At 39.9% G+C, this 27,846-nt stretch overlaps 1 protein-coding gene across 9 annotated transcripts in view; it reads left to right on the top strand.

Moving 5' to 3' along the window:
* LOC107217254 (IQ motif and SEC7 domain-containing protein 1) overlaps window positions 1-27,846 on the top strand; it is a 48,170-nt gene that overhangs the window by 12,841 nt on the left and 7,483 nt on the right. For 3 of the 9 annotated variants that reach the window (XM_015654693.2, XM_015654691.2, XM_046742387.1), the window contains exon 2: window positions 26,527-26,865. In XM_015654693.2, the coding sequence (XP_015510179.1) occupies window positions 26,527-26,865 (339 nt within the window). Of the gene's footprint in view, window positions 1-2,339; window positions 2,704-9,224; window positions 9,597-16,833; window positions 17,270-26,098; window positions 26,256-26,326; window positions 26,347-26,526; window positions 26,866-27,846 lie in introns of those variants that run through there. The other 6 variants (XM_015654692.2, XM_046742383.1, XM_046742385.1 and 3 more) reach the window with 6 other exon arrangements.

Below are 27,846 nucleotides of genomic sequence, written 5' to 3' on the forward strand. Positions count from 1 at the left end.
TCCAAGCTCTACCGCAGTTACCCTCCAATCTTTTTATACCAAAATCGATATTCACGCCAGACTAAATATAGCTGCATTATTATACCTACATTCGTACTATACCATGTGGAAAAGGGTCGTATCGTAAATAAAGCGTGCTTCGAATAATATATTATGAAATGAACACAGAGTGAAGATGTTTATGAGTTAGGTTCGCTGTCGTGCGGAGATTTGAAGAATAAAGCTGTTAGTTCAAGTTCATGATTTACTGAAATCCAATTGTTGAAAAACTAATAAGCGCTGTACCGCCGAAAATCAGAAATTAACTTGAAATCGTTACTTTTGTGAAACAACAATTCCACAACATAAATTTCCAGTCTGTGTACGCAAACACAACATGCTCTATGACCCATAGTGTTATATTGATCGTTGCAGTTGGGATAAGGGTAGAAATTCTCCCGAGGGATTGTAGTTCGCGGCTTACATGGAGCTCCACTGTCGCCGAGAGAGTAAGGGAAACGAAAGAGAAAGAGGAATATGACGGTAGAGGGAAAGAGACAGGGAAATGGAAAGGGAAAGGAAACGCCAAAGCTACGTGGTGCGGACTAAATTCGCCATAAGTCCCAGCACCGTACTACACCCCGTACGCTTGGCAGCAACGTATAGCCAAGGGTGAGCAAGTGGAGTAGGCAATTTCTCTCGGGTAAAATGCCAGCTGCACTCGGAGATGGATAAAGAAAAATAAAATTCCGCCCTGGGGGAACATGCTGATAGTATAATCCACATTTGAATTCCAAGTTCTTGTCCGTACGAATTTCATACGGTCTAGCAATTCCCAAGATGAGATTGAAATTTTTATCTTCATTTAATCAAACACAGTTGGACCTTGTATCAATGATTGAGTAATGAGGATCGTCGAATATACGGTAGTTGTTAGTCAAAACCTGCATGCATAGCGCGTATCGTTAAACGCCTGCTGTATGCAAATTTCTATTCTTTGGAGTCATGCGGGCTGCGGTATATAAACTCGCAGGCGCAAAAGTTGTCATTGCAAGTTGGCGTGATGCATGGTTGGATTTATCGAATGATCCATACAAATAACAGTATATGCGGCGAAATTAGAGGAAATTTTCATATCGCTGATAACGACTTGAGTCAGTGGTTTCAAGTTTGGCACAAAATCACAAAATTAATGTAGTATAATTGCGCAAGTGATAGATGTTTCCGTAGCAGTCGGACCTTGAAACCATTGAATATTCCAGGAGGAGCATGTGACTGTTAATAATATACTGTAAGAAGGAAAACAAGAACGTTTCCTTCGTGATCGATTTGGAGCTTACAACGCGACGACAGCAAACATGCCAAAAGATATTCATTATAAAAAAATAAAGACATCTGTTTGTATAGAATAAAGAGATATACATTGTTTGTCTTTCCTGATTAGTCAAATTGGGGGCGTATAAATTCGACTGGCAATTTCAGTCACTGTTTAGTCATTTAACATCTGGCTAAAATTATGCGATACATTGAATAACGATTAATCAACAATTACTGTTCATAGTTATGTACCATCGTGACAGATGTACATTTTTTCTATTTCACTCTTGACGAATAAAAATATGATAATTATTCAGTTTGAATAAAATTCCTGTGCTGTACTGGATTCTTGCGTTATAATTATTCTACGTATTATAACTTATGTATCGCTTTAAAATAATGGGTCCTCTAATAAATAAAGTAAGTTCAGCAAAACACAGAAGATGATTAGTCGTAGGAAAACAGTTCAGTATATTAATTCACAATTCGTAAGTTGAGGTGAGGCTTCTCCTTGTAGTTGAAGCTCGTCATAATTCGCGCTCATCAACGAAAATTCAATTTTCACCAAATTGTAATTAAGCCTCGTAACGACGAAGCCACTCCACGTTATAAACCAGCCTCACAATTTTCCCGATCATTTTCACGCCAGCCACAGCATCCAATTAAATGGCGCGAACCAATTTGTGAAAAAAGAGAACGAACTTATCTCAGTCGTTGATAACGCCCCGAAAATTGCTAGAGATTCATTATTTCGGGCTTGGATCGTGAGATAGTCGAACGCCAAGAAACTGATCCATAGCAAATCACTGCAAACTTTTACGGTTCACGTGATATAAATCCTATTTCTAAGCGTAAGTTTAAGTTCGCGTAGTCACGTGTTCATTCTTGGAGATAAATTTACTGCCTGGTTGTCAAGATCAACGTTGACTGTGGATAGGTGTATTCAAACAAGACATTAACGTCGCTTCTATAGCTGCATGTATTCACGATAAGTGCCAGTTCGTCACCAATAGCGGTGAGTGTAACGTGTGGAAAGCTTGCGAGTGCGGCAATTTCAACTCGGGTTTCAGCAAATCAAGCGATTGTTGTTTGACTATCGCAGCGACGTATTCTTGTCGTGCACGAATACTTTATCTCGCAATGTAACATCAGCGATAAGATAAACTCGAATAATTTAGTATTCCCTTATTCGATCTCGCGATCAACCATGATCGATATTCTTGTACGTAAAGTATCGACGAAACGGCGTAAGATTTTCGAAATAAAGAAGACAAAGACAAAGACAAAAACAGAGATAGATTGGATTCTTTGTGACGGTGCGATGTGCGAGGAGCAGTGCCTTTTTTGGATGTACAGTACCGTCAAAATGTGCTTCGCCGCTGTTTGCTGTCGTCGACTTGGTTATAGGTACTAAATAAAAGACATACAAATATTACAAGTCAAATGTGGAATGATAGTTCGTGCGTCTGTTTAACCTTCGAACATAAAATTTTGTACACTTGAGAACTTTTTTCTACCTTATCCAACCTTATTTCTCGCACACGTTTCTCCGTTCATTTTTTCATACAATAAATTCTTTTAATGTTTCGCTTCAGTAAAAGGCAATTGTCATTACAATGAGTTACGTTGTACCATTTTATCTGTTTCAGGTGAGTTGCCCCGGGCCGTTCAACAAATCAATTGTTATTAACAGACTACTTCGTGCGCTCTCGCTCAGGTATTTTTAGCCTATAATGCAATGCAGAATAAGACTGGAAACTGGTTTGACTGGTTTGCAGTATGGAATTCTCTCGATTCTTTTGTTCTTTTATTTTACAGGTATACAGTTTTATTTGCAACGGGGGGTAACAGCCATACATACACTAATCACACTTTTACACGCATCAATATAATAATAGTAATAATAATAACAATAACACATATACCATTCTGATTTCTTACCTGCGAATTATTTTATTATTTGACCACAACATTTTCAAATAATTGTACCAGTACAGGTAATCCACATCTTTTGAATCTCAAATAGCACAGTAGTTTTTGCCTCCTTCAATTATGTAAGCCCGCGTTACAGCAATGCATGTCGTGTTGCCTTGCATCAGGAGATAGATGGTGGATTCGATCTTATGCTGGTCAAGAATTTTGCATATTTATAGACGTACTATTTATTAATTTACTTTCTAATTGCTGATATCATTTTCTCTTTCCCTACTTACTTCAATTTTAATAGCAGATGTTATCCTTCAGTTATGTAGGTATATATATATATAATTAACAGTATTAGTCATGGGAAAAGTCGTATTAGGCGAATTTAGTATACATAATTAGAGCTCCCTCCCGTTCATATTTCAACCTTTATCTGCACCCAGTAAGATCGGAGCCGTGTTTTTATTTAATTGATGTAGGTCAATTTGGCCTGCAGGAGTAATTACCAGTGGAATTTCGTCATTTCCGTGTTTTATTGTCTTTTCTTATTTGCATCTGTTACCTTTACACTTTCTCCTTACATATTTCGGCCTCTTATTAATTCCTACACTGCTCCAGATAGTTCTAATCAAATTCAATTCCACGCTGGATATAATATATTTTCCTCAGATGTAAATTAATATCGGAAAGCTTGTGTTTACATTGACAAAAAGTCGAGTTGTAAAAAAAAAGTTACTTTAAAAAGTTTAACAACAAGTCAAACCATAGTTGTTGTTGTTAATTACAGTTCAGTTAGGAAAAATGAACGAATTAACATATGGAGTACAAGTCGTTTAGGTGTGTATAATTATATTAATATCTTCCGATCGGTGAATGTCAGAATCCGCGAACAAGCTACCTGGTACAAATAAATTCTGCACCGTTACACGATTATCCAAGGCCGTCTATTTCTTGCTTCAGCAGGCAATCGTTTATAAAGTAAAGTAATATTAACAGCGATACAGATATATTAACAACGAACTGTCACTTTCGAATGTGATCTTTTTAAGGTCTGTAACTAGTTGATTCATTGTTACCATTGTGAAAAACGTTGTATATACAATACGCGCAAGCAGTGCATATTAATGTTCCGATCAGCATTCGCAGAAGTATTAATTAGCTGAAAGTTCTCTAACGCGAAATTGAAGCCCAGGTCCGGTTTCTGTACCAATGAAAATTATAGATACTATAAATAAGCAGAAGAGTCGTCCAACAATACGATTCGTCGATGTTGTGAGAGGTGCTATATCCGTGACCGCAAATTAGTTATACGAAGCATTAACCTTAAAGAATCAACAACGAACCGTCGCCGTTATTAATACGCAATGGCGATGTTTAAAGGATTTTCATTAAAAATCTGCATGTTACTTTCGCAAGACCCGCACGTGACAAGCGTCGTCCATGTCCCACATGTGCAACTGTCGAATCGAACTACGTGTCACAATCTGCATAACTCGGGTGAAGCCGGCGCAGCTCTACATGCGCGTTTTAAGTGCATTATCGAGTCTAACTGCGGGTATATGCGTGAACTTGGCGTCGCGTCGGAGACAGGATGTCCCAGCATGAACCCACACATACGTATAAGGAAAGTTTCTGCCTTGCGTAGGTGCAGAATTCACCGACCGGTGCACTTTCCACGAAGCGAGGAAACGTAACGGCGAACATTGGAATATTTATCTACTATCGGAACTTGGAAAATTTTTGACATTTTACTATTGAAAATATTACGAAATCAGCGTACACTCGAGTTGTGTTCAGCGTTGCTAACCCTAAAGAAATTTCGTTAAATCTAAAGAAAATAGAGTCCGTTCCAAGAAAAAAGAAAAGTTGGCTTCTTATTAAGAAATATTGTCGTTTAAGCTGGAGACTGAAGAAAATATCTGAAGATCTCTGACGAAATATCAAAACTAATAGTGCGAGATCTCTAAATATGGTCTGTGAAATCGAAACAACAGATTAAAAATCAACCAATTGTGAGGTTCCTGAGAAAATATGCACTAATTAGATAGCGTCTGCATTTTTCAAACGCACTTATTTGACAAGTTGGTGGTCCTGAATATTGAACACAAAAGCATATTATATAAGTAAAAGTTCCTAATATATACAATTCAGATTGTCGGATATAAATCTGTCTGTATTACCTTGTTCGGTGAGGATCATTATATATTTCTAAGAAAATTGTCCATGTTATAAAGCGAAAAATGAAATGTGTTATGTATTTTTGTATTTGTTGAGTTTCAATATAGTGAAACATCGCTCTTGAAAATGAGAAATATAAAGGATTACTGGTGCGATATTAAGACATCTGAAGAATTATTTTCGTGCCATCTAAATAAGAAATATACAGAATTTTTTGCGCCATTTAAAGAAATGTGCGTCTGATAGATTGGTAATGCTGGTTATGTTAGGTTAGGTTACGATCAAGAGGGAAGCCACGATGACGCTGCTACACGTTACGTCAAGCTGTGCCACGCTGTGTATGTACAAAAAGTTTACTCATCAGCAGCGACAGCCGTGTATCTTGTAGGCGGCTATAAAGGACGATTTACACGGGACGTTTACCTTCACGTTTCCTCAACATTCGAATACTACAATCAAAAAGTATGCATGAATACGATCGTAGGTGTGAACATCAGTACAGTCATTATATACATTTTAAAATGCAAACGAACCGAGAAGGCTGATTTCTATATATGGTGCAGGGGGGACTTAGAAAAGCTTAACTTGAAATTGTCGACCAAGACAATTCCTATGAGCTTTATCCCCCATATTGTTTTATTGCGATAACTCGGCTTTCCGTTATCATACGAAAATTGCAATTATATACGTTTTCGTTGCTTTTTTTACGATCTACAATTCAAGTGAAATGAATTTTTCACCTACCGTTGTTCGATATCTCAACAACGATCATCCGTTGTTGATTGTGATGGTTTTATCCCGAGTTATCGGTAAAAAAAAAAAAAAAAACCAAATGGTGCAGAAAGCTAATAGAAAATCTTGGTCGACAATATTAAGTTAAGCTTTTCTAAGCCCTCCGTATACAATATATAAAAATCAGCCTTCTCGGTTCATTTGCATTTATTTGCCTTTTTTCGGATATAATGATTAGACTACATGGCTTGTATTCGTGTTGTCGAAAACGGGAATGTCATTCTTATGCTCAAGTCACGCAACCGACTCATGCTGCAGCGGACGCCAATACTTACAGTCCGTCCGCTCACTCACACCAATTTGGTCGTGTATAGCCAAACGCGTATGTGTGTGAGTAGCGGCCGCGACATGAGAACAACGCGACGCGTCTCCAGTAGCCAATCAGAAAGCTGATTCTTCCGTTCGTCTCCTAAATCGTTCTGACTCTTTTACTGGCTGCCAGCTGCGTTACTTTCAGCGATACATTCTCTATGATTTAAACGCGAATGTTACTGCAGGTACATATATTAGTAATTGGCATGCAATCTTGTCAAGGTTTTGAGCTACTTCATTGCATGCGGTCATATGAAAAGGCGGCATAAACAACTCTGTTTATAGCCGTGTACATTCTTACAAAACTATTTCCATCATACTTTTGAGTATTCAATATTTCTTACCATAGAATTCGTAGACTATAACAATCGAGCTTCGCACGGAATCGCATACATGGTATGTTGTTTACCGTTGTATACAAATTCTGCTATCTGTACACGTTTATACGTTTCCTGAGTTATCGAAGAATTATTATTTTTTTCGCGCCGCCCACCTACTTCTTATCGCTCCACGATTTCATCCCCGCAAGGATGCAGTGAATCTAGACCTTCGCGTCGTTTTAGCTGTAAATAACATTTTTCTGCAATGCCCTGCAGCTGCGGTGCTGCATGCATAACGGTCGTTGAATCGTTTATTTGCAATTCCACGCGGGAGAGCTGTTGTCAAATCTGTATTTGCCGATTATTTTTTCGTGTAAATTTAACAAGAAATAATAACAATAATAAAATATCGATTCATCTGTGGGAACGAGCTTCTTCGTGTTCAATCGTCAATCATTTTCGGAACGCTGCAACTCACAGTCAGTCGTGCAGTTCTCCGAGATGTGATATTATTATGCTTACTTCCAATCACGTGTCTGCTTGTTAGTATAACCTAGCAGAACCCTGCCACATCAGTAATAAAGTCGGTACGTAAGAAGGTCATTGAATGTCGTTAACTTATGGATACTACCTGCAAGGTATTACATATTTCTAATGAGGCGAAGTAATTTACAAAATATTTTTCTCTGATTGGTCATTATCTGCACGTCGAGGTTGAAGCTGTGATAAATATAAACATTATATTTCTTGGAATATTTAAATGATCAAATTTACGTACAATTCAATCATTGCAGTAATCCGTGGAGTAAACTGAACCGCACTTTTCGCGTGCAGTCGTGTATAGCCTACTCATGGACCTAGTAAAACTGTATACGTAATTTCGTTGCATGCCGAATTCAGAATTTAAAATTAGTTGTTAAACTAGTACACTTACACACTGGTGTAAAGTTGTATTTAACTCACATGTCTTGCTTGTACTACCAGGCCGGATAGCCAAGAACCTGAGGCATTCTTTTGTTCGCGTAACTATACATATAGAAAGCCGAGTATATACGGTTCTGAGTAAAATTGTAGTAACCTCGTCTATTCGAAACTTTTTACATTTGTTTCGTCGGAGATTTCCCAGCCTTACGAGATCATCTAGATTGCGTTTCATTTAGTATTCAAGAACACCAACAAAATTTGAGAAATCGGATCAGGTTTAACATCTTGCGTTCTCTCTCTATGAAATAGGTTGGGCTTGGTCAAATTGCTCCACAAAATAATCACTAATTGGCCCAAATAAGCTACTGACGATGAGTAAACTAATACCGCGTGAATGTGTTAATTCTGATACACAAATCTACGCATTATTGAACAATTTGATAAAATATAATTTTTCGCAAATCAACCGCCAAATCAGTCTGCACACTGGTCCATAAGAAAGACATTCCTTATGTTCTTCATTTCTAATCTTTCTATACAAAACCCTGAAATACGTACTTGTATCCGATAATCGAATTTGCTATTTTCTCGTAACCCCGACGTTGAATTAACAACGGATATTGATCAGCAGGAAATACAATGACATGGCTGGGTGGTGTTACTGACATTGAGGATACGAGTGGTATCTATTCACCGTCTCCAAGGTTTTCTTTTTCCCCGAGTAATAAGGTCGAGCACTGTGACGTATCCCTCGGTCCTCAAAACTGAAAGAAATCTCTTCCAGTGATGTTGCATCGCCAACAGAGCCGATAAAGGAAGTAAAATTCTAAAACATTTATAAATACCAGCTCTTCTTGTGGTAGCAGTGAACTGCCAATCTTGTTACGGAGTGTAGACATTTTTTGGAAACTCGCCAGTTCTTCGTAGTTCTAAGAAATTATTCGGTAAATATAAAAGAAGATGCAACCACATACATATGAACACATGCACGCGCACACGTGTGACACCTATTTTTCTAGTCTTCTTAGATACGCATCCATCTTGTCTATTTTAAAAACCAGACTGGAATAAAACCATCACAATCTGGCTTATACCGTAACAGTTTTAGGACATTAACTCCGACTGCCCGACATCCCCTGCCAAGGAACAGACGAGAAACATTGTCGCAGCATCGAAAAACTAAGCCTTTCAATGACGTCCCATCTACTCCACTTCCATTCCTCATACGGTTGCGATCTGTCCGTTGAATCAGGTAAAGCAGATTCAGCGGTTCGCTGTCTCGTGCAGGGTTCTTTAGTGAAAACACGCGAACAGGGGACCCTCCCAATAGTGTCAATTACTCGAAGTAGTTCTAGCGTGGAAAATATGCACTCTAGATATCGAAACAGACGTGAAACTACGAGGTGTCTAGTGTTATTGCGCGGTACCAGTCGCTGCCGAGTAGTGGACAGGGCCACTGTCTGCTCGCTGGAAGAGTAGGGGACGTCCCATAGTCTTACAGCTGAGCTGAACTCGCGAGACGGTGGTGAACCAACACCAGGAATCCAGTCATGCTGAAACCGTCAACCGATACCAAGCGTGCTGTCGCTTACAGTACGGACGTTTCGTGGATACAGTGGTGATGGATATAAATAAATCGACGTGTGGGTTCTGCAGTGTTGTGATCAAATCGAACCAGTGTTCCGTGAATGGGTTCCAATGATGCGCCTTTGCCAGATCAGAGACTTAATCATCCGTTTATTGTTCATTTCATGTGACCGTGGAGATAGACCGTCAAGCTTTACACTTAGAGACGGCAAAGGTTAATGAGGTATCCGACCTCGGAACACTAATGGAAACATTACATGCATAGTACTGTGGTTTTACTAGTTACTTCGTGCGTAGTATGTACTCGGAAAGCGTTGACGATGTCTGATACAGAAGTTTAAGCTCACGCTTCATTTACACAAGATGGGAAATCTAATTTGAAGTCCAAACTGCGTATAGTTAATTTAGTCTTGAAATGGGGATTTTCAGTAACTAAGTTTCATTACGGCAGCATAACGACTTCTTCGTAACAGTCAATTCAATCGGTCGATATTTGCACAGCCGTTACCGTGTCGGCTGAGCTTCTGTGTCACGGATTTTTGAAACAACGTTTCGTTTTTACACCGAGCGTAACCGACTGAGTGTTACAAATCCAAATGGTCAGTTCGTTGGACACCCATTTCGTGGAAGCTTGACCAGTGGTGATCGTTGCGATGGTATCAAAGCCAATTGAATTTACTGTTACATACTTATAAAGGTCATTTTTGTCACTGTTGCAATTAGCGACAATTTCGAGGTTGAAAGCTCTTAGTCTTTTTTGCTGAAATGAAGCATAAGTTTCATACTTATAAACAGTACGTCAACAAGCCTCTCTCGGTATATCAGTGGGATAAAAATTTTAAACGAATGGCGTACCCCTTTGTTTTACTCTCGCCTGAATATACAAAATGAGGATTATAGGTATCTGTTCATTAATCCGAAATTTCCGCAGCGATTCCTTCTTCTGAGAATAATCTGCTGCTCATAGAACGGTGCCAATTTACAACAAGTTCATAGAAATACGAATACCATTATTCGATACGACACTGAGATACTTTAATTTTTGAAAGTCATTAGCCACCCGTAACAAAGAGCTAGAGCAAGTGAAGGTAGAATTGTCGGAAAGTTATATAGAGTCCCCGGTGCCATTGTGGAAAGTCGAACAAAAAACGAGCTGAAACTTTCTCATAGTTATGCAAAGCGTGTTACGATGAATTACTGCACGCGTCACCCGTGCAAAGGTGTATATATATATTCAACATACATATATGTATTTACATATGTGTACATATAATGTATACGAGGAGAAAAAATATACAATACCTACCATGCAGGAAATATTTTTCTAAGCGGGACATTCGCATTATAATTCGGGTGTTGATGGAAAATTCCGAGAACTGTATTGTCAATTTAACTCGCCAGACTGACCATAACAGATCTTCCAGCGTATAATTTGTGTTGGAAGTCGCGCTGCTCCGCCTTTTGACTTACGTCAAATCATTTTCGGCTGATATCCGTGCATAAATGAAACAAAGGATAACCTCGACTCGTGCAATGTTAACTACAGCGTTGCCGATGTCTACATCAATCGGCGACATCAGACGCAGTAGGCGTAGTACTTAAACAAAATTAGCAACTGACGCTACTTGGACGCGTCTTTGAGGCACGTGGAGCGTCACCGCCGTTTACCCTTTAAGGTTCCTACAGAGGCGTTTATCTAATTTGCGACTTATTGTTATCGGTCGTCAATCGTCGTACAGTATGTACCACGGGTAAACCTTATTGTCTACATCCGATTCGACGTTACGCTTTATTTTGCACATGTAGTGACTCACCGTTATTGAATTTCACAATTAAATTATAGCCGGAGAATTGTTGGATTTCCATTTGCTTATTTTTACAGGCTCGTTTTGTTTGTTACTTTATATTCCTTTACATTATTACCGTCATCGGCATCACTTTGCTGTGCCAATATCCGACTGCATGCGTATGTATATATATATATGCCTGACAAGTTCAACGTGTTGATACGTACTGCCGTTGGGCCACTCTCTCGGAGCAAGTTCAACGGTAGATAAGGCCGTCTGCTGACTTTCTCCATGAAAAATTACCGGATAACTTCACTAATCAGTTGGCTCTGGTTCAACATTACCTATACCTACATTTAAGTATTCCCTTCTCCGAACGTTCCAGGCGATCAATTTCTCAGCTTCAATTAAGTGAAAATATAAATACAACATATCCTATGATCTCGTGCGTTCTTGGAGGTTAATGACAAACAGTTTCTGACTATAGTTATGTATATACCTGTATCAGAGTAGTTGGTGAATATGGGGCGACGATGGACTGTTTATTTTCGTAAATTAAACTCATGTATTGTCCAAATACAGGCGTGAAAAGTGCTTTGGCTTTGGATGCCGTTATCGTTCGCTCGATATATTGTATATACGAGTATAGATAATTTGTTGACGTAAGTGCGCACTCAGGCGTAATACCCAAGTGTTATCTAATATCCTTACGCGTATCGAATCCGAAAAAGAAATCAAGAATCTATAGGAGCACAGTCACGCTATAGAAGGAAATGACAATTGCGAGAAATTGATGAACATAAATCTAGCCGACGGATTGAAAAACGGTGCCGAATCAGACTCTGGTTAAAAGTGATAAAAAGGGAAGGTAAAGGAGCGCAGGAAAAAATGCCGAGCATGCATCAGGGCAACAGCAAGTGCTCAGTTTATTTAGGTTAAATTACATCACGATTGTCTTTACTAAGTAAAAATTAGAAAATGATAGTTATCATAATTTTTTATTTTTTTTTCTTACCCACGCGTAACACACATACAAGTGACGTAATCGTCGTCGATGAGATTATACTTCCAGGATGTACTTTGTACCCGATGAATGGCTTCTCCTGGTTTAAATAATAATGAAACCTCGATTTATATACGTGATTTTTGCCAGATTGATATCCTTAAAAAATGCCGTATTAGCTCCACCCACCCAGCCCCAGTGACGTAATCAATATCTTGAAAGAAATTCGGCCCACCTGCAACAGCCGGATGCTCTGTAGGTTAAAATTAATCTATTCGTTACAAAAAAAAAACCATTCAGAACGAAAGCTTAGTGGATAAATAGTTGTGCTTTATTTTATCATTGTAGAGTAAAATCATCACGTTTTTTCAAGTGAAATGCGATATTTTTTTCAAGCTCATCCTTTGACGGAACATTCAGCAAGAATATTTTGAGAAAAATTGCTGACAACACTAAATATCGGTCTACGCCTCTGACTAACTAGTTCTCAACTTTCACTCGATTGTGAACTTTTACTTTTCAGACATAGATATACCTGTGCAACCACGACAGGCGAGTATAATGTTTCACTATAGATGACGTTCAACGTCCTGTTGGCTGGTTATTCCAACGATAGAGATAAGTAATCGCCGATAGCAATCCTGAGACGTTGACAGCCCGGGACGTAAAATCACACGTGCTTTACAGTAACTAAGACGTATCGCCAGTCAAACGACCCTTCAACTTGTTCGACGTCTAAACAAGTGCAATGCTGCGCGCGCTTTATAGCAATCATTTTACAACATTTGACCTCACGTCAAAGCACTACAAGACGATCGACGTTATTTTCATTGCGATAGCTGGATTTTCGATGTGATGCCGCCAATGCGCGCAACTGTACAGTTTAGTTCACCTTTGTAGAGAGTCTTCTACCTAATTCCAAACGTATTAGTAAGTAAATTTTTGAAATATTGTGCGATCTAGTGAAAACGGTACTGCACGTTTCGCGGACTACGAACTTGAAAGAAAAGAATCATTCGGTGAAGCCAGTCAAAGTAAAGAGCAAGATTCATGTATGCCTGCAGTGTTTTTCAACATCAGAGGGCTTAGGACCAATGAGAATGTTGGACTGTCACGTCATTCAACGACGAATAGAACAGTCAAATTCATGGAATGCCTGGTACTGCAGCTGTGATATATCCAGCGGCACGCGAAGCGGTACTTTGACTCGAAATGTCTTTACTCTAGCTGATATATCATGTAGTCCAGGGTCATATGTTGTCAAAAACGTTATACCACAGCGTTCGTAAAACCATTGGCCAAAAAGACCAGAAGTAATCAAAATATTGTCTAATTAATACATGGCGAGACTGTATCGTTTATGTAAATTGAACCATACTGTTAGACCATTTAAAGAGCGAATCACTCGGAAGAAAAATACGGCATTCATCCGCTTTCGAGCTGTTCAGAGACTCGTGTATAATGTACATTTACACGCGACCGTTTTCACGTTTCTGATTGGTATCTCGTACAGGTAGTGATCACGTAGGTGTACGTTGTAGGCCGTACCCATCTACCATCCATACGTACACACTGTGTATATGTATACATAGTGCAGGATGTGCCTGATATTGATTTCTGAATAATCCGTTATTATGACTTGCCGCGTGGGTATAAGTCGACCCACGCCAAAACTGCAGTGACCGCTGACACCTATAGCACATACGACTATGTACAAGTGTTTGCGAATGGTTTGAATACGTGAATCGAATATTGTTACATGCAATTACAGGTTCAGGAATATTATTCACTTGTCAGTATAACCTCAATGATATTTTTCCTACTTTCTTTGTTTTTACTCACGCTGTATGGCGGGTACTGTATAGTTAGCGTAGAGGATGATAATTACCCACTCTGATTTTCATGCTAATGACTACTGCAGATTGTTCACCTTGCATGCATGGACTGGTCATCGAGCATCATCTTTGTCTGTGGCCTCAATTCGCGTCGCGTTTCATATAATAAAATAGCTCGACGATCCAATCCGTGCGGAAGTGACTATAGAAAATATCGAGTGTTCCAAATTAAGCTAAACAATAGACACAAGTTCGCTGCAACGTCGTGTCACGCCATGAATGTCCCAATTGTAAAGATATGTATGTATATCCGTTTTTGAACGCGCCGCGAGAGAGTGTACATGACCACTTGTAAACGTATTCGAGCAGCAACTCTGGGACAAGTTAGTGATTAGTAATTGCAGACGAGGGAAAGGCATCGAAATTATATGCGGCACCGCATGCAATCCTCGTATGTCAGGGGTCGCGAAACTATTCAAGAAAGTTTTCACAAGGAATTGCTGTATAGCGTTAAAAGTAGGAATCGCATAAGTGAACGTAAAATAAAAATGGTGAAGAGGGAAACTGTGTGACAAATCGTATCTATGAGAAAACGTAAACCACTGATACTTTAAGTTTTGACGCTTGCTCGAATTCTTGCTTCACCGACGGCACTGAACTAAGAAGTCCTCCAAATTCTTAAAATCTCGATCGATTAGCCTAAAAATTGTAGTTATGCATCTTGGCTAGGAATTTTAGCTTCGATGTTGACTGGTCGATGGCGATTTGCTCTACGCTACCAAGTTGGTGTTCGCAACTGCTAGTTGTTTGTCCTGCCACCCCGGCTTTTTACGATCGTTGACAACTGCTTCAGCAGTTCCGGTGCTTGACAGTAAACAACAGTAGTGATTGCGGACGTTATCCTCCGTATGTCCATTACTTCGCTGCAGGTGGCAACGTAATGGGCACTTTTCCACCAGTGGGAAACCCCGTCACGTCCTCCGTCGCAGTCTACTAGTTTCTATTCAAGTATTACTGGGTCAAGCGGTTCTTAACACGTTCAACATGCCCATGGTTACCGCGTTTGTATGAGTGTGTTACGCTCCCAACGGGTCTAATAGCGCGAAAGCGCGCTTTGCCGCAAAGTTGAGAGTTGAGAGTTGAATGCAATCGCTGACAAAGCGGTACGACGAATGGACTTTCTTTCCGGTTACAAGCGTTCATTTTAAAATCAGGGAAAAAATTTAATCATTTTTATAAATGAAAAGTAAGGACGTGTAGTGGCGCGTAAGAGCGTAGGTGCGCAAGGTCAATACATCGGCTGAAACCTTTCTATGGCTTCACAACTTTTTCCCATCGGTTGGCTCGGTCGAAGTGTCGTCGTGCGGTATTTTACTGATGCCAGTGACCAACGGCAGCAAGAACTTGTCACAGTTTTGTAAACGGTAGAATAATTACCCGACAACCAATTCCAGGTCGATATCCAAATATCGTTGAACGCGAGTTGAGAAGAGTCGTCGATTAATTCAAGAGTCTTATTACAGAAGGACGAATATTCAATTCGCAGTCAAGTGTTAAAAGTGGGGCAGACGTGCGGTTCGAAAATAAATTTTTTCACAGATCATTTGTATGACATAGATGTTTAGTTATGGTCAAACGTAGAGAAACAATAAATAAATAAATGAATGATGTACAAATTTATTGCGTGAGCGCCATTATTATTGGCGGGAGTACAAGTTTATTTCAGTGACATGCGTACATGAACTATTGATGTAATAATACTCATAGCGGTTAATTGTATGCCAAGTTGAAGGACGAATTCAAATAAATCCTTCTTACAATAGTTATCAACCTCTCGACTACTTTTCTCGATAGTGGGGGGGGAGGCAAGCCCCCCACTGAACTAGCCCATTTGCCCCTCTCTTAGTTCCACCGTCCGTTTGATCGAGCCTTGCAAAAGTTCGTAAGGCTTGTGTGCGGACGCTTAGTTAGTGTCACATTGTCATCCCGCGGGCGCGAGTGTCGGTATCGCTGATACGTTTTGCGTGACATTCACATTTGGGTATATCCGAAATGTTTACCTGGCCCACGAAATGTGCGTGCATGTCAGAATAGATGCGATTAGAAAAACTAGCCGAGTATAAGAAGACAAATATTTCACTCAAATATTCTCTCGATAACGATGTGACCTCGCAAACGAAAGGTCTCGACGAGGACGGAAACATGTCACATCATCCCTTACAAAGCAGCAACTAAACTTGTCAGACGCAATTACGACACTCGAAAAGTGCTTTACGTAAAACTGCGCTATTTACAGCGTATAACAGATTTGTATCTTGTTAAAACCAGAAATAGTGCCTATATACTGTCAGTATGTACATGTGAGTAAAAACTATGCGACGAAATTAGTGAACGAGTATTAACGGTGAAAACATTTGATTCTTTCACCGTCCGTGCAAACGGCTTGCTATGCCACGTTTAATAAGTTGCACAACTGGTTATTTGAATGTTCCGTGGTTTTGGTTTCGACTTGGAAAGTAATTTGGCACTGGTTAACCCCAGTTAACATAACGCGACTGGCCTTCAATTGTACTGACAACTGGAAATCGTCTGAGTTGACCCAGTTTCTGGCGACACGTACACATGTGTGACAACTGCAACCTTTAATAAACCGTAAACCGCATGTGTGTATTCATACGGAATAAAATACCCGATACCCAACTGCATGATATTCGTTTCTAAACAGAAGTGAATACAATGCAATGATTTCTATTCCACCTACGTCCTTGCCTACTGCAACAAGTATGTAATATCCGTGCTGAGAGAGCAGCTTGAAAACACCATAACTAAATTTCAAAAAATCTGCATCTTTTTTTAAAAAAATTCCAATACTGCAGGTATACTGTGTGACACAATGGTGTCTCATTAAGAACAAGTTCGAGTCAAGTTATCCGAACAAACCAAAGAAATATTGTGATAAATAAAATTGAACATATACGTATAGTTGTGAGTTATTTGAACTGATCGATCTAAGAGAACTTTATAATTCGTCGAGAATATTTCACCCCGAGTGTTAAGTGTTGATAAAGTGAAGTTCGTATCAAGAAACGCACCTAATAGCTTAATAAACATGTTTGGTGTAACGATAGTGGAACAGCGCGAAAGAAGACCACCGCCCGCGGGATGTGGACAAAACCATCAGTACCACCAAACTGTTCGAACATCGAAAGTTCATCATAGTTCACGAACGACAAGAATAGTTACCGTCCAGGAGAGAGTCGTCAGGTCACGACTTCAGCTCGGATATTCAACACCCACAGCCTTCATGCACCGGTATTTCATCCTTTTACTCTGTTGTTGTAAAGCTTTACTCTCAGTTGCTGTTACTGTAGGTACAGTGCTAAACTTCACTGGTGCAGTCTGTTTATCTTTGGTGGGCGATTTCTGCTATACATATTTATCATTCACTTGAAAGAAACCGTTGTTCAGCAAGAACTGACGAATTGACAGCTAGTCGGACAACAGTTGTTTCGTAAATTAAAGGAAAAATGGATCATTTACCATTTCTATAGACTGTATAAGACCTAGTCTCGTCTATTAATGGGCTCTTTTCAGTATACGGTGGAACTTGTACGTCAATTACTCGCGGCTCTTACGTAAGCTCTTACCTACCATGCATGCGCTGATAAATACCTACACATGTGTATAGAATGATGTGGGGCAAATTGAGAACGCTCGAAGACGTAAACGACGAGCACCTTGCTTCAGAATATCTAAGATTTGATATTCTCCGTTCATCTAAGCGAACCGGAATAGTTAACAACTGACCGTTTTGTAAAAAGTTAATATAAGTAAGTAAAAAATGTTTGCTATAGATGTATACGGAATATGCATTGAACAGGATTATTTTTGCTTGGTTAATGTACAGTTACGCTTGTAGCGTATGCAGTCCGGCATGTATGCGGACGGATACAACACACACACACGCGACGGGCAGGTGTGTCTTATTGGTCGGCTAAGAAATACATACGTTCGTACTAAAGCATTGACTTGAATAACAAACTGTTTAAGACCATCAAGCCACCGTAATCCATACATGGACGTCCGTCACACTCTGTGCAAGACTCATGCTTCTGAACCTACTTATCATTTAATTAATACATGCGCTATAAGGTACTGGAGAACAATAATTGTGGTAATCAGAACTGAGAACTTGACGCACGAAAACCCCTCGACAAGATGATCAAGTTTTACTTACGTTGCGCCATTTTCGAAAGTTTGGTCTATAAGTACAGTAACAACCAAGCAATCCTTAACCTTAATCAATATAAGGTCATCGACAAGGTGGTGCGAAACGTTTCGAGCGGTGAAATGCTTGCTCATGTATTTGCAGTGTTTAAAAATACATACTGTACAGTTGTGCAGAACAGTATTAGATGGTATCTTTTCCTATTAGAACGTCGTGGAATATCTGCGCATGTGGCATTTTCGTGACGTAAGCTAACATAAATGGTCAGTTAGCAACCGAGTCGGATTGGTTATGATGATGTTATGAACGAAGAAAAGCTGGCCATCTGCTTAAGACTTGTCAGTAGCTGAATCCCTGCATATGATGCCTTTGAATGCAGCCATTCCGTGGAAAGACTCACCTTTACCGAGCCAATAATTGGCTTGACCCAACGGAATGATACGGCAAACAGTGGCTCACTCACGTTTGTCTGTTTTTCCGTCGTCCGTTGTCTAGATATGGACGTTGGTCTGTGTGCTCAATCTATACATGATGTTTAAGCGCACTTCAAGACACTGTAATTAACAGTACTAATTACGATCAGGTGTTGACCTAACTTTAATGATGGTTTTTCAAGCCTGAATTTCAGTCGAGACGAACCGCTCATTCGTTCCTCTGATGTCTACGCAAAGTTTCAACCGATGCATATTGCATTTGCGCAGTTTCTTAGATTCAGAGTAACTTGGTGAAAGAAACCTTGGATTAAAACTTGCGACTGGCTGCGTCTCGGAGGCAAGACCGTACGTTCACTCTTTACCATAATTATTCACATCTATACGCCACCGCCAACTCTTGATTACATAATATCGATGCCTTTGTATGGCCAGTCGCCATACTGTGCTAAATTCATTGACGTGATAATCTTTCGAAAGGATGGTTCGCCGTGTCGGTGAGTGCGCAGTCTCCTTACTGTATAGCTCGTTTTTCCGTATGGTGTGTGCATGGCCAGTTGACACAAACGTGCCAGCTAATCATTGATACGGAACGGAAGTGATAAACCGGAAGTAACAATTTTGTCTGCCGTGGGACAAGTCCAGCGGCAAAAGAGGACGCACTATCAATACTGTCACGTGGCTATATCAGTCGGCTTGTGGCAGTGGGGAAATAGATCGATGAAAGGTTTCGGAGTCAAGACACCGAGTGGCACTGTACAGTCACCGACGCAAAAGCGTAAAACATCTGGTCTTGTTTACACGAAAAAACATTCGGTGGGCGTGGATTTCCGATATTTTTTCGATTCTATTCAACTCGCCAAGTGCTTCATTTACACGTTTTACAACATTTCTAAGACCGATGAAAAACTTCCATAAAATTTATCATTTTTAGCAATTTTTCAAATAAGATATGAAATTTTCAGTTATTAGATAATTCACCGAGATCCCCAGCAGGAGAAACAGAAAATATTCTTTATGCTTTGAAATTACCAGTATAACGATATAATCCTATAACATCAATAAAACGGTTGAGCTTCACGGTGGCTAAGTAAATTATTTCCAGCAGGATCCTTGCTGGCTTTTAATGGCAATCAACGGTTGTTAATTGGTTAATGATAATTACGCGCTAAATGGTTGTGCCTCTCAACCGTGATAATGGTTTCTACTTAAACAATTTTCGAGAAAGAAAATGCGTGCACGTAAAGAGAAATAATGGCAACTCAACAATTACAACGACATGAACAGTTTCACTGCAAATTGACAATTGAAACAAGTACGCGTAAATTGTGTGGTTTCAACTAACGAGATCAAGGTGAAAATTTTAGTTCATGTTGGTACAATTCGTTCGGCCCTGAGATTTTAATAAAAGAAATCACACGGCATATTTAACTTTTCTTGCTCTACCTTTATGTTCACTGTGAACTTGTGCAGTAGATACTGGAAGTAATTTATTTACCTAACTCAATTTCACCAAGGTTTCTACATAGTTACTGATATCGTGAGTCTATTAATGAAACGAAGCCGTAACTGGACTGCGGTCATCGGAAATCGTGAAGTGGAACGGTCGAATATGGACGCGCCTCGTACTCTGCTACGAACGCAAAGCACGTGCACTTCAAAGTATACAATAGCTACTGCATCGTCGTCGTCTACTGACTTTTACGTGTGCCATCGGTGTGTCCCGCACAAATAATCCCTTCGTTTGAGGCTCATCGGAACTTATTGCGACCGCTGAAACATGCACTGTGTTTTGTATTAGATGCTAACAAGTCCAATCAATAGCTAGAAATCCGTGGCTGTTCGCTGACTAGAACGAACGGTAGTTACAGCTAGACTTTGAGGTTACTAGGAAATTACCAACGAATTAAATTACCAGCACGTTGCGTGCTCTAGTTCGATTCTTCAAAGGAGAGTTCTCGGTACATGTAAAAATAATCCTCCTCTATCACACCTGTGCTTCAAATTTACCATTCACTGACGCTAGATGATGAGCTTTGATCACCAAAATCGTCTCAACTCTTGTTTTGTAATTATCAAACAAAATTTTTCGCAATCCTGACTCTATAGCCATATCAAATAGTAAGTGGCACAACAAGACGTCACGTGTCAGTGGAGACGTATCGCGTGTCAGATATTATTCATTGCATTATTTCGTTCACTGAGTTGGTTTATACGATGCTATGGCTAATCGTAAGTTGCGAACATTCTCTGTGCTACGACATAAAACTAATGTCGGATGACGTCAAACGTCGAATATATTTTCTTCAACGAATCGACAATGCAAGTGGATTTTTCGGTTCGTCAACGGGCGTTGAATCGCTGACTTTAGTATCTTTCATTGAAGAAATTAAAAGTAACAGATGGAGTTATGCCTTAACTCACTACATACAAGTATGGGGTACACTTCTGTTCGCAGAGGCATGTTTTACAACCTCGTAAAATGATTCCCATATCCGCAAATGTATGTCTACATAACCATTTATCAAAGTTGTAAATAGTGTTGCTGGATGAAGCCATCTATCCAGTCAAGAAAACTGGCTGGAATTGAGCAGCCAGAAACATTCAAGCCACTTTATGTGCGAAACAAGGTATGAATTCATGTTTCTCGGACACATCAAAATGGCAAAGTGTAGGTAATTGGAGTTATTATGTGAATACTTAGTGTTATTTCAATCTTGAAAGAAGCATTGTAGAAGTCGGGTTATTACGGCAATTGGAAGTTTCTGACTTGATTGGCAACAACATCCGAACCCAATGTCCTTGAATTAACTTTGTTTCTTGCCAATCGACGGAATCAAGGTCTACGCGTGCTTAGAATATCATGAAAAACTCCGTTCCGATTGAAAACCCACAGGGGCGACAACGGGGACCAAGGTCATGGAAGTTACAGTAGAAAAACGATGTTTTAGGATATAATGTAGTGCTGATTCGGTACATATCCAGTCGAGTATTTCAGGATATTTCGAATCTATTCCGGACTGTTACACGAGATTGGAGACCAAAATCCCCGGCAAAGATGGCAACTTTAATATCGACGTTGCGTTTTCCAATATCTGGACTCTCATGCTGATTAACAGATGTTTCCATATCCGGTTGTGCACTTGACGAGCATCCTTTATTTCAATAACACCTCGTGTACCAAGAACGCGCGTGGTGGTACCATAGGTACGTGTAGAATTAAAAACACAGTGAATATGATACCATAGCTGGCTTCTGCGGCGCGTGTCTAAGTGCCAGGTGAGCCACTTCAAACCTGAAGTCACATAGTCTGAGGGTTCGTCTCGAGGATTTTCAAGAGCTTTACGTATTCGCGGCGCTTTGTTAGTGACACTGGATCGAAATAGTACCAACGAAAAGCGCAAAGAATTCGGGGATAAGTTGATAAACTGTTTGGTTTCATTGCCCTTTCGAATTTACGTCTGTCCTATTATCCGGAGAGACAAAATGGCAATCCATTTTGTTCGTCGACCCGGAAGTATGGAAGTTGTATTTCCCAGTTTACAAATTCACAAATAAAGGTATTAACGTTCAACCTATTTCGGTTTACGACTCAAACTTGTTTTTTCTATCCAAGGGCCGAATCGAGTCGAGTGTCTTGCGGCTTGTTCTTACTACCATCATCTGGTTATCGTCCGCGCGTGTGCCGCGATGTGATGAGTCACTTCTGTGCTGCCGCCTAGGCAGCCATAGGAGGGGCAGAGTGTTCGACACGTGCTATACGCTCGGCAGATGTTTTTTATCCCCACCATAGACTCTGGACACGAATCTTCGTAACTGCACAGCGCGTGAAAGAACAGACTGCATCTATTGCAATCAATGTTTCGTATGACGAGGTAAATTCAGTCGATCCTGAAACATCCATTCAACGAATTAAATGGCTCAATTTTGACGACATAATTATGAGTTGATAAAACACTGTAATTCAAGTTTTTTTCCACGATGACTTGATGAATATAAGAAGCAAAAATAAGAAGGAAATGAGTTCGGCAACGAATACATGCATCGAGCCAATGATTTACGGGGATACCTTAATTACTGAAATTAAATTAAATGATGTTCGTAATCTCTTGAATGTGTCGTCTATTACAAAGAATTGACGGGTATGCGTCTACATAATTATACATAAGTAGTGTAAAAATCCAGAAAGGAAGTGTGAGTAAAACCGTATAAAAGTAAAAGATGACCGCAAAGTTAAGCCCTTGGAATATATTGTCAGCCTAAAAAAACATTAGCCATCAGAACGGAGCTGAGAATATAAAATAACACAACAAGGATTCCGTAACGATAATCCTGCAGGACCGAAAGTTATTCGAAAATGCAAAAGAAGATCGGCGATATTTTATAGATAGGTAAGTAAACATATCTTCCTTCGTTGTTCAGAAACTAGGAGGTCTTGCGAGGGTTTAAAGATCTATTGTACTCTTCACGGACCCAATTTGTAAGAGGATTACCCGACCCAGGGTTTCAGATTTGTCGTAAGTTGGGAAGGTCCGTGGAGGATACGGGATGAGTATTTTATACTTCCGTTTAGTCAGAAGTGTATTCGTAAAAATACATACCCGCATTATTCCTAGGCTGCTGTTAATTTTTCGATGCGTGTTCTTTTCTACTGCAACGGTGTTAAAACGGTATATTTATAATACACGTACAAGAAGTAAATTAACTCGCAAATCGATTTGTACTTAAAAACTCATTTAGGTTAGACGTTAATTGCACCCTAATTTACGGTAAGGTTTACGGTTCACTGTTGCAGTAACGCTGAGAAGTCTGATTGTATAATACATGTAATAATCAAAGCGCAGGTGCTGGACTATCCTTCCAAAACATCTGCCTGTGATGATCAATATATTCATTTTATTTTCATTCTCGTCTGCGGTCCCTCTCGACGATCAGAGCTTCACGATACATTTCCGTGAAAATCTTGAGCCAGGTGCGATCTGAGAGAGCATGTGCTCCTGAGGTTGAGATGGCGGGGACGAGAAAAAAGAAGGAAGAGGGATCAGAGACCAAGTAAAGAAGCCTAGGAAACGTGCCACGAGACACAAACACCCAGCCGGCAGATGTTCTGTTCCGGGCACCTCGCTCTTTCAACTTCAAGTCCGAATTCTCTTCGTCACAAAACCTTTTAAACTGCAAACTGGTCTAAAAATTATCTGAAATACTTTCAAAGTTATCGCTTATAGCGAGCTTTAATTGAAAAACCTCGAGCAACGGTACAACGTTTACTTATTTTCAAGCACGTATCACGATCAATTGCAAGTTAATTCTTAAGATGTAAAGCAACGCCCCAAAGTTTAAATATAATACGAATTGATATCGCGCCCACTAAGCGATGTATATACATAGAGTTACGCATATGTAACGGATACCATGTCCGCTAAAAGTGCTCATCAAAACAGAGTTCAAGAGTTATTCTTGTGCGCTGATCTCAAGCCCACCTACTTTAATTTATCCGCTAATAAACTGGAACTTGGAAGCTCAACGTCCAAAATTTTACCGGCACATTTTTTTTACGCATACTTACAGAGTGAGATACTGTAATGTACTTATAACACATTGTCACACACCGAGTTCGTTATAAATTCATTTCAGCATTGAAATACCATGCGTCTCGTATATTCGGTATAAAACTAGATGATTGTATGGCACGAACTGAGTCCCCTTTTTCGGTGCAACTACCTGCTGACAAGCATGTGTTATACCATTGCATCCATACCTTTACCACCGGCGCCTTCTCTCGAGCATTTGTGCTCCTGCCATGCCCTTGAAGGGCCCTCTCTAAAGACAGCTGCGGCGCTGTTGGCCTTCTTCAGTCAACCGCCAGAAGTTGAGTCCTACGGATGGGCCATCACCGGTACCTTAAGAATCCTCGTGAAAACTTTTCTTCACTTATTTTCAATATACATACGTCCTAATAATATTATAGAAGAATATAAACTACCGTGTGTTGTCAAAGGACATGAAATGGTTTTATAATTCAAGTTCGTTTTTAAACAAGCGTTGATAGTTATTTCCGAGTGTACTACTCTCACAGGACTATCGTCGTTGACTTGGTTTTTCTTGTTTTCGGTGACCCTTACGTCAGCTTACAAGATGATCATTTGTGTATCCGGATTTCTTGTTGGGTATGTCATAAATATAACATATACATACACAGCCGTAAATTCTCTTATCAATTAATATAGTCAATTATTCACGACACCAGCAGACACGCGTGTTGCGCCGGAAACATAGCATCGGCAGGAAATTGCGTTCGGCAATCACTTGAAACGGATATTAAAGCTCCAGAGCAGACAAGTTAATACAGAAATCTCACGTCCTGTCGATAGCAAGTTCACAATTGAAAAACCCGCCGCGATCACATGTCTAAATTTTTCCATGCGAAGAATCTCATTCACTTTTGCAACGTTTTAAAGTTTACGCGATATCCTCCTTACATAACTCATTCCGGGTATCTCATATCGCTTACTCATTGTCACATGTGTTATATCTATGTAAAGCGATAACAATATGAGCTAGTACTATGTTCAAATTGTACAGAGTCGTGTCTCTCGACAGGCGTTTCTTATCTCGCACAAAAACTGATGTTGCACTAGGCTTCAAGCTTTTTTTTTATGCCACGTACTTCAATCACACGTCACAAGTATCTAATACTTGTACTTTTCCTATTGAAGGCAAAACTCAGGCATTATCCTTTTCTCGTGCGTCACTTTTGTTTTCCAAAGTTTGACAATGAAATTTTTATCTAGATTGTTATCTATGCATCGTAATATTGCTACCAGTACACGTTTGCCATGTTGTACTCACAAGGAAGGTATCTCAGGTCGATCTCTCCGATTTGATTTCTTTTGTAATATGTTAAAGTAGACTAAAAATTAAACAAGGCGTATTTTTTTTATATACCATTAAACACTTTAAGGGGGGAAACCACCCTCCAAATTTACGCACGTTAAGGGGCGATTGGGCAGTTTTTTTTCTCTCTCAATTGAGAAAATTACATTCTTCATTTCTGGTTGTGAGAAAACTTTTCCAGTTGGATTGGTTAAAAAGTGTTATTTTCTTGTGGTAGAAACTGCCAAATCGCCCCTCCACATGCCTTACTTAGGAGGGTGGTGTCACGCCTTTAAATCGTTTAATTGCAGATGCAAAAAATTCGCGTCGCTTAGTTTTTAATTTCCTATTACATATTACAAAAAAAATTCAAATCGGAGAGATCGACCTGGGATACCTTGCTTATCAGACCAAAAATATAAGCTGGGAAAAGAGTGGAATTTGATCGTGAAAAGGAATAAGCGATGTAGCCTTGGGAAATCGATCTTTTTTTTCATTACCCTCCTTGTAATTCGCGGCGAACAAAGACGCTGTACTCTGTACTAAAAGCCTGGCAGCTTTATTCCTTTGTTCTCATCTTCAGCCACCTTCATGCCTCTATCCTTTGAAAACGTGACGGGAAGAGAGCCTCGTTCGTCGTAGACGAAAATGGATTCGAATGCGCCATCATTTTTCACAAACTGAACGGATGATGATATTTCCTGACCAGGAAAGGTTAAGGCATTACTTAGACTTCGAGGAACGGAGCCTAGGTTGCGAGGAAAAGGTAGCTTCGTAAAGCCAACGGGAAATCGAGGGAAAGAGGGTCGACAATGTTCTTACAAAGACCCATACACCTTTAAGCCGCTTCAAATGAAGTACTTGGGCAAGCACTGACATGCTTGCACCTTGTTTTGACATTTAATTTCTCAGTCGAGAAGAAAATTTCCTCCGTCACGAATTGTGCAGATGCGTGATCTGATCATTTGCCAATTCACGTTCGTTTGTGATTCGGACTTTCATTGGTTAACCTGCAATACCTGTTTTCGATGTTACAGTTTTCCACAAAAAATGGATAGGCCATCGCACAGCGCCAGTCTTGGGCAAGTTCATGGTGCGGGTTCCCACGGGATGTATTCTACCGGAAGTCAGTCGGCGCTCTCTACTTCGTACATCACAGGACAGTCGTACATCCAGGGCCAGAATTATATTCACACGTCGTACCCGGCATCAACGACCCAAGCATTTCCACACGCTGGATACCCGCAACCACAAAGCTATGGTGCTATGGTCCAAGGCTATGGTGGGCAACCTCAGTCATCTTACCAGCAGCCACTGCATAAAAAGGGCTCCGTCAGAAATGGCGACGTTCTCAAGCGTTGCAGACTTCAAAACCCGTAAGTTTAACTCGCCATATCAAACCTTGATCAACTGTTTCCTTCAACTTCACATTTGAAAGTATAAGAAGATACTCGTACGGCAACGCGCGTCAGATGGTTGACTTCACACGAACACGAGATCCCACCTGATGCATTAATCATTCTATCATAGTTTCAAAACAACAGGGAATACGGGGGAAAGGCTTTCAGAGCTAATTTTAAATTCCTCGAAATGTATGCCTATATAGATTGAACTCGTTCAGAATGCTGGCGCAAACTTTTTTCCCGTCAAAAGTTAGGATTGCCATTACAAATTCCACAATAAACGTGTGATTGTTAATTATTGAACGGCACTGTAGTAAATCGCTCGAGACTGCATTTTACCGTGATTTCACTTACCGTAATGTTTTGCATTTACTCTCGCACAGTTGCGAACTCGAGAAAAAAATATTTGCACAAATTTTAACAACCACATTGCTACGTAAGCAGTAATTAGTTCGACGTCAGCGTGAGCTCGACGAGCTGTAGCGGGTTTTTAAGTAATTATTAGTGGTTCGATGCACAGTCCTTGGACGAATGTAATTTTATTCGTCTGTTAGTCTGGTGTGCGTTACCTTTTTTCTTTTTATTAGTAAACCATTGCAAAATTTAATTTTTTTTTTTTTGTTTTTTATACGTAATTATTTTGTTCAAAAGTTATCGTTATCACCAAATGTCATGTGTTCTTACTTGCGTTTATCTGTATCACAGTTGGACGTAACATTTCATTATCTCAAAGTCAGTCTCCTGTCGCACTTCTCGCGTTCAAACTAGACCCGCTAATTGTCAGCTGTGAGAGAAACTGGAATCAGATTTTTCGGCGTCATTGTCACGGCAGAAATAAACTGGAATAAGAATAAGATATTTATTCACAAACTCGAAGTTGTTATGTTTGCCTCAACACTCAAGAGACTGTTTCTTCATATCCGTTAAAAATGAATGTTTTGCCTGACGTTCCGT

This window comes from Neodiprion lecontei, chromosome 5 (assembly GCF_021901455.1).
Source record: "Neodiprion lecontei isolate iyNeoLeco1 chromosome 5, iyNeoLeco1.1, whole genome shotgun sequence".
NCBI classification, from domain to species: Eukaryota; Metazoa; Arthropoda; class Insecta; order Hymenoptera; family Diprionidae; genus Neodiprion; species Neodiprion lecontei.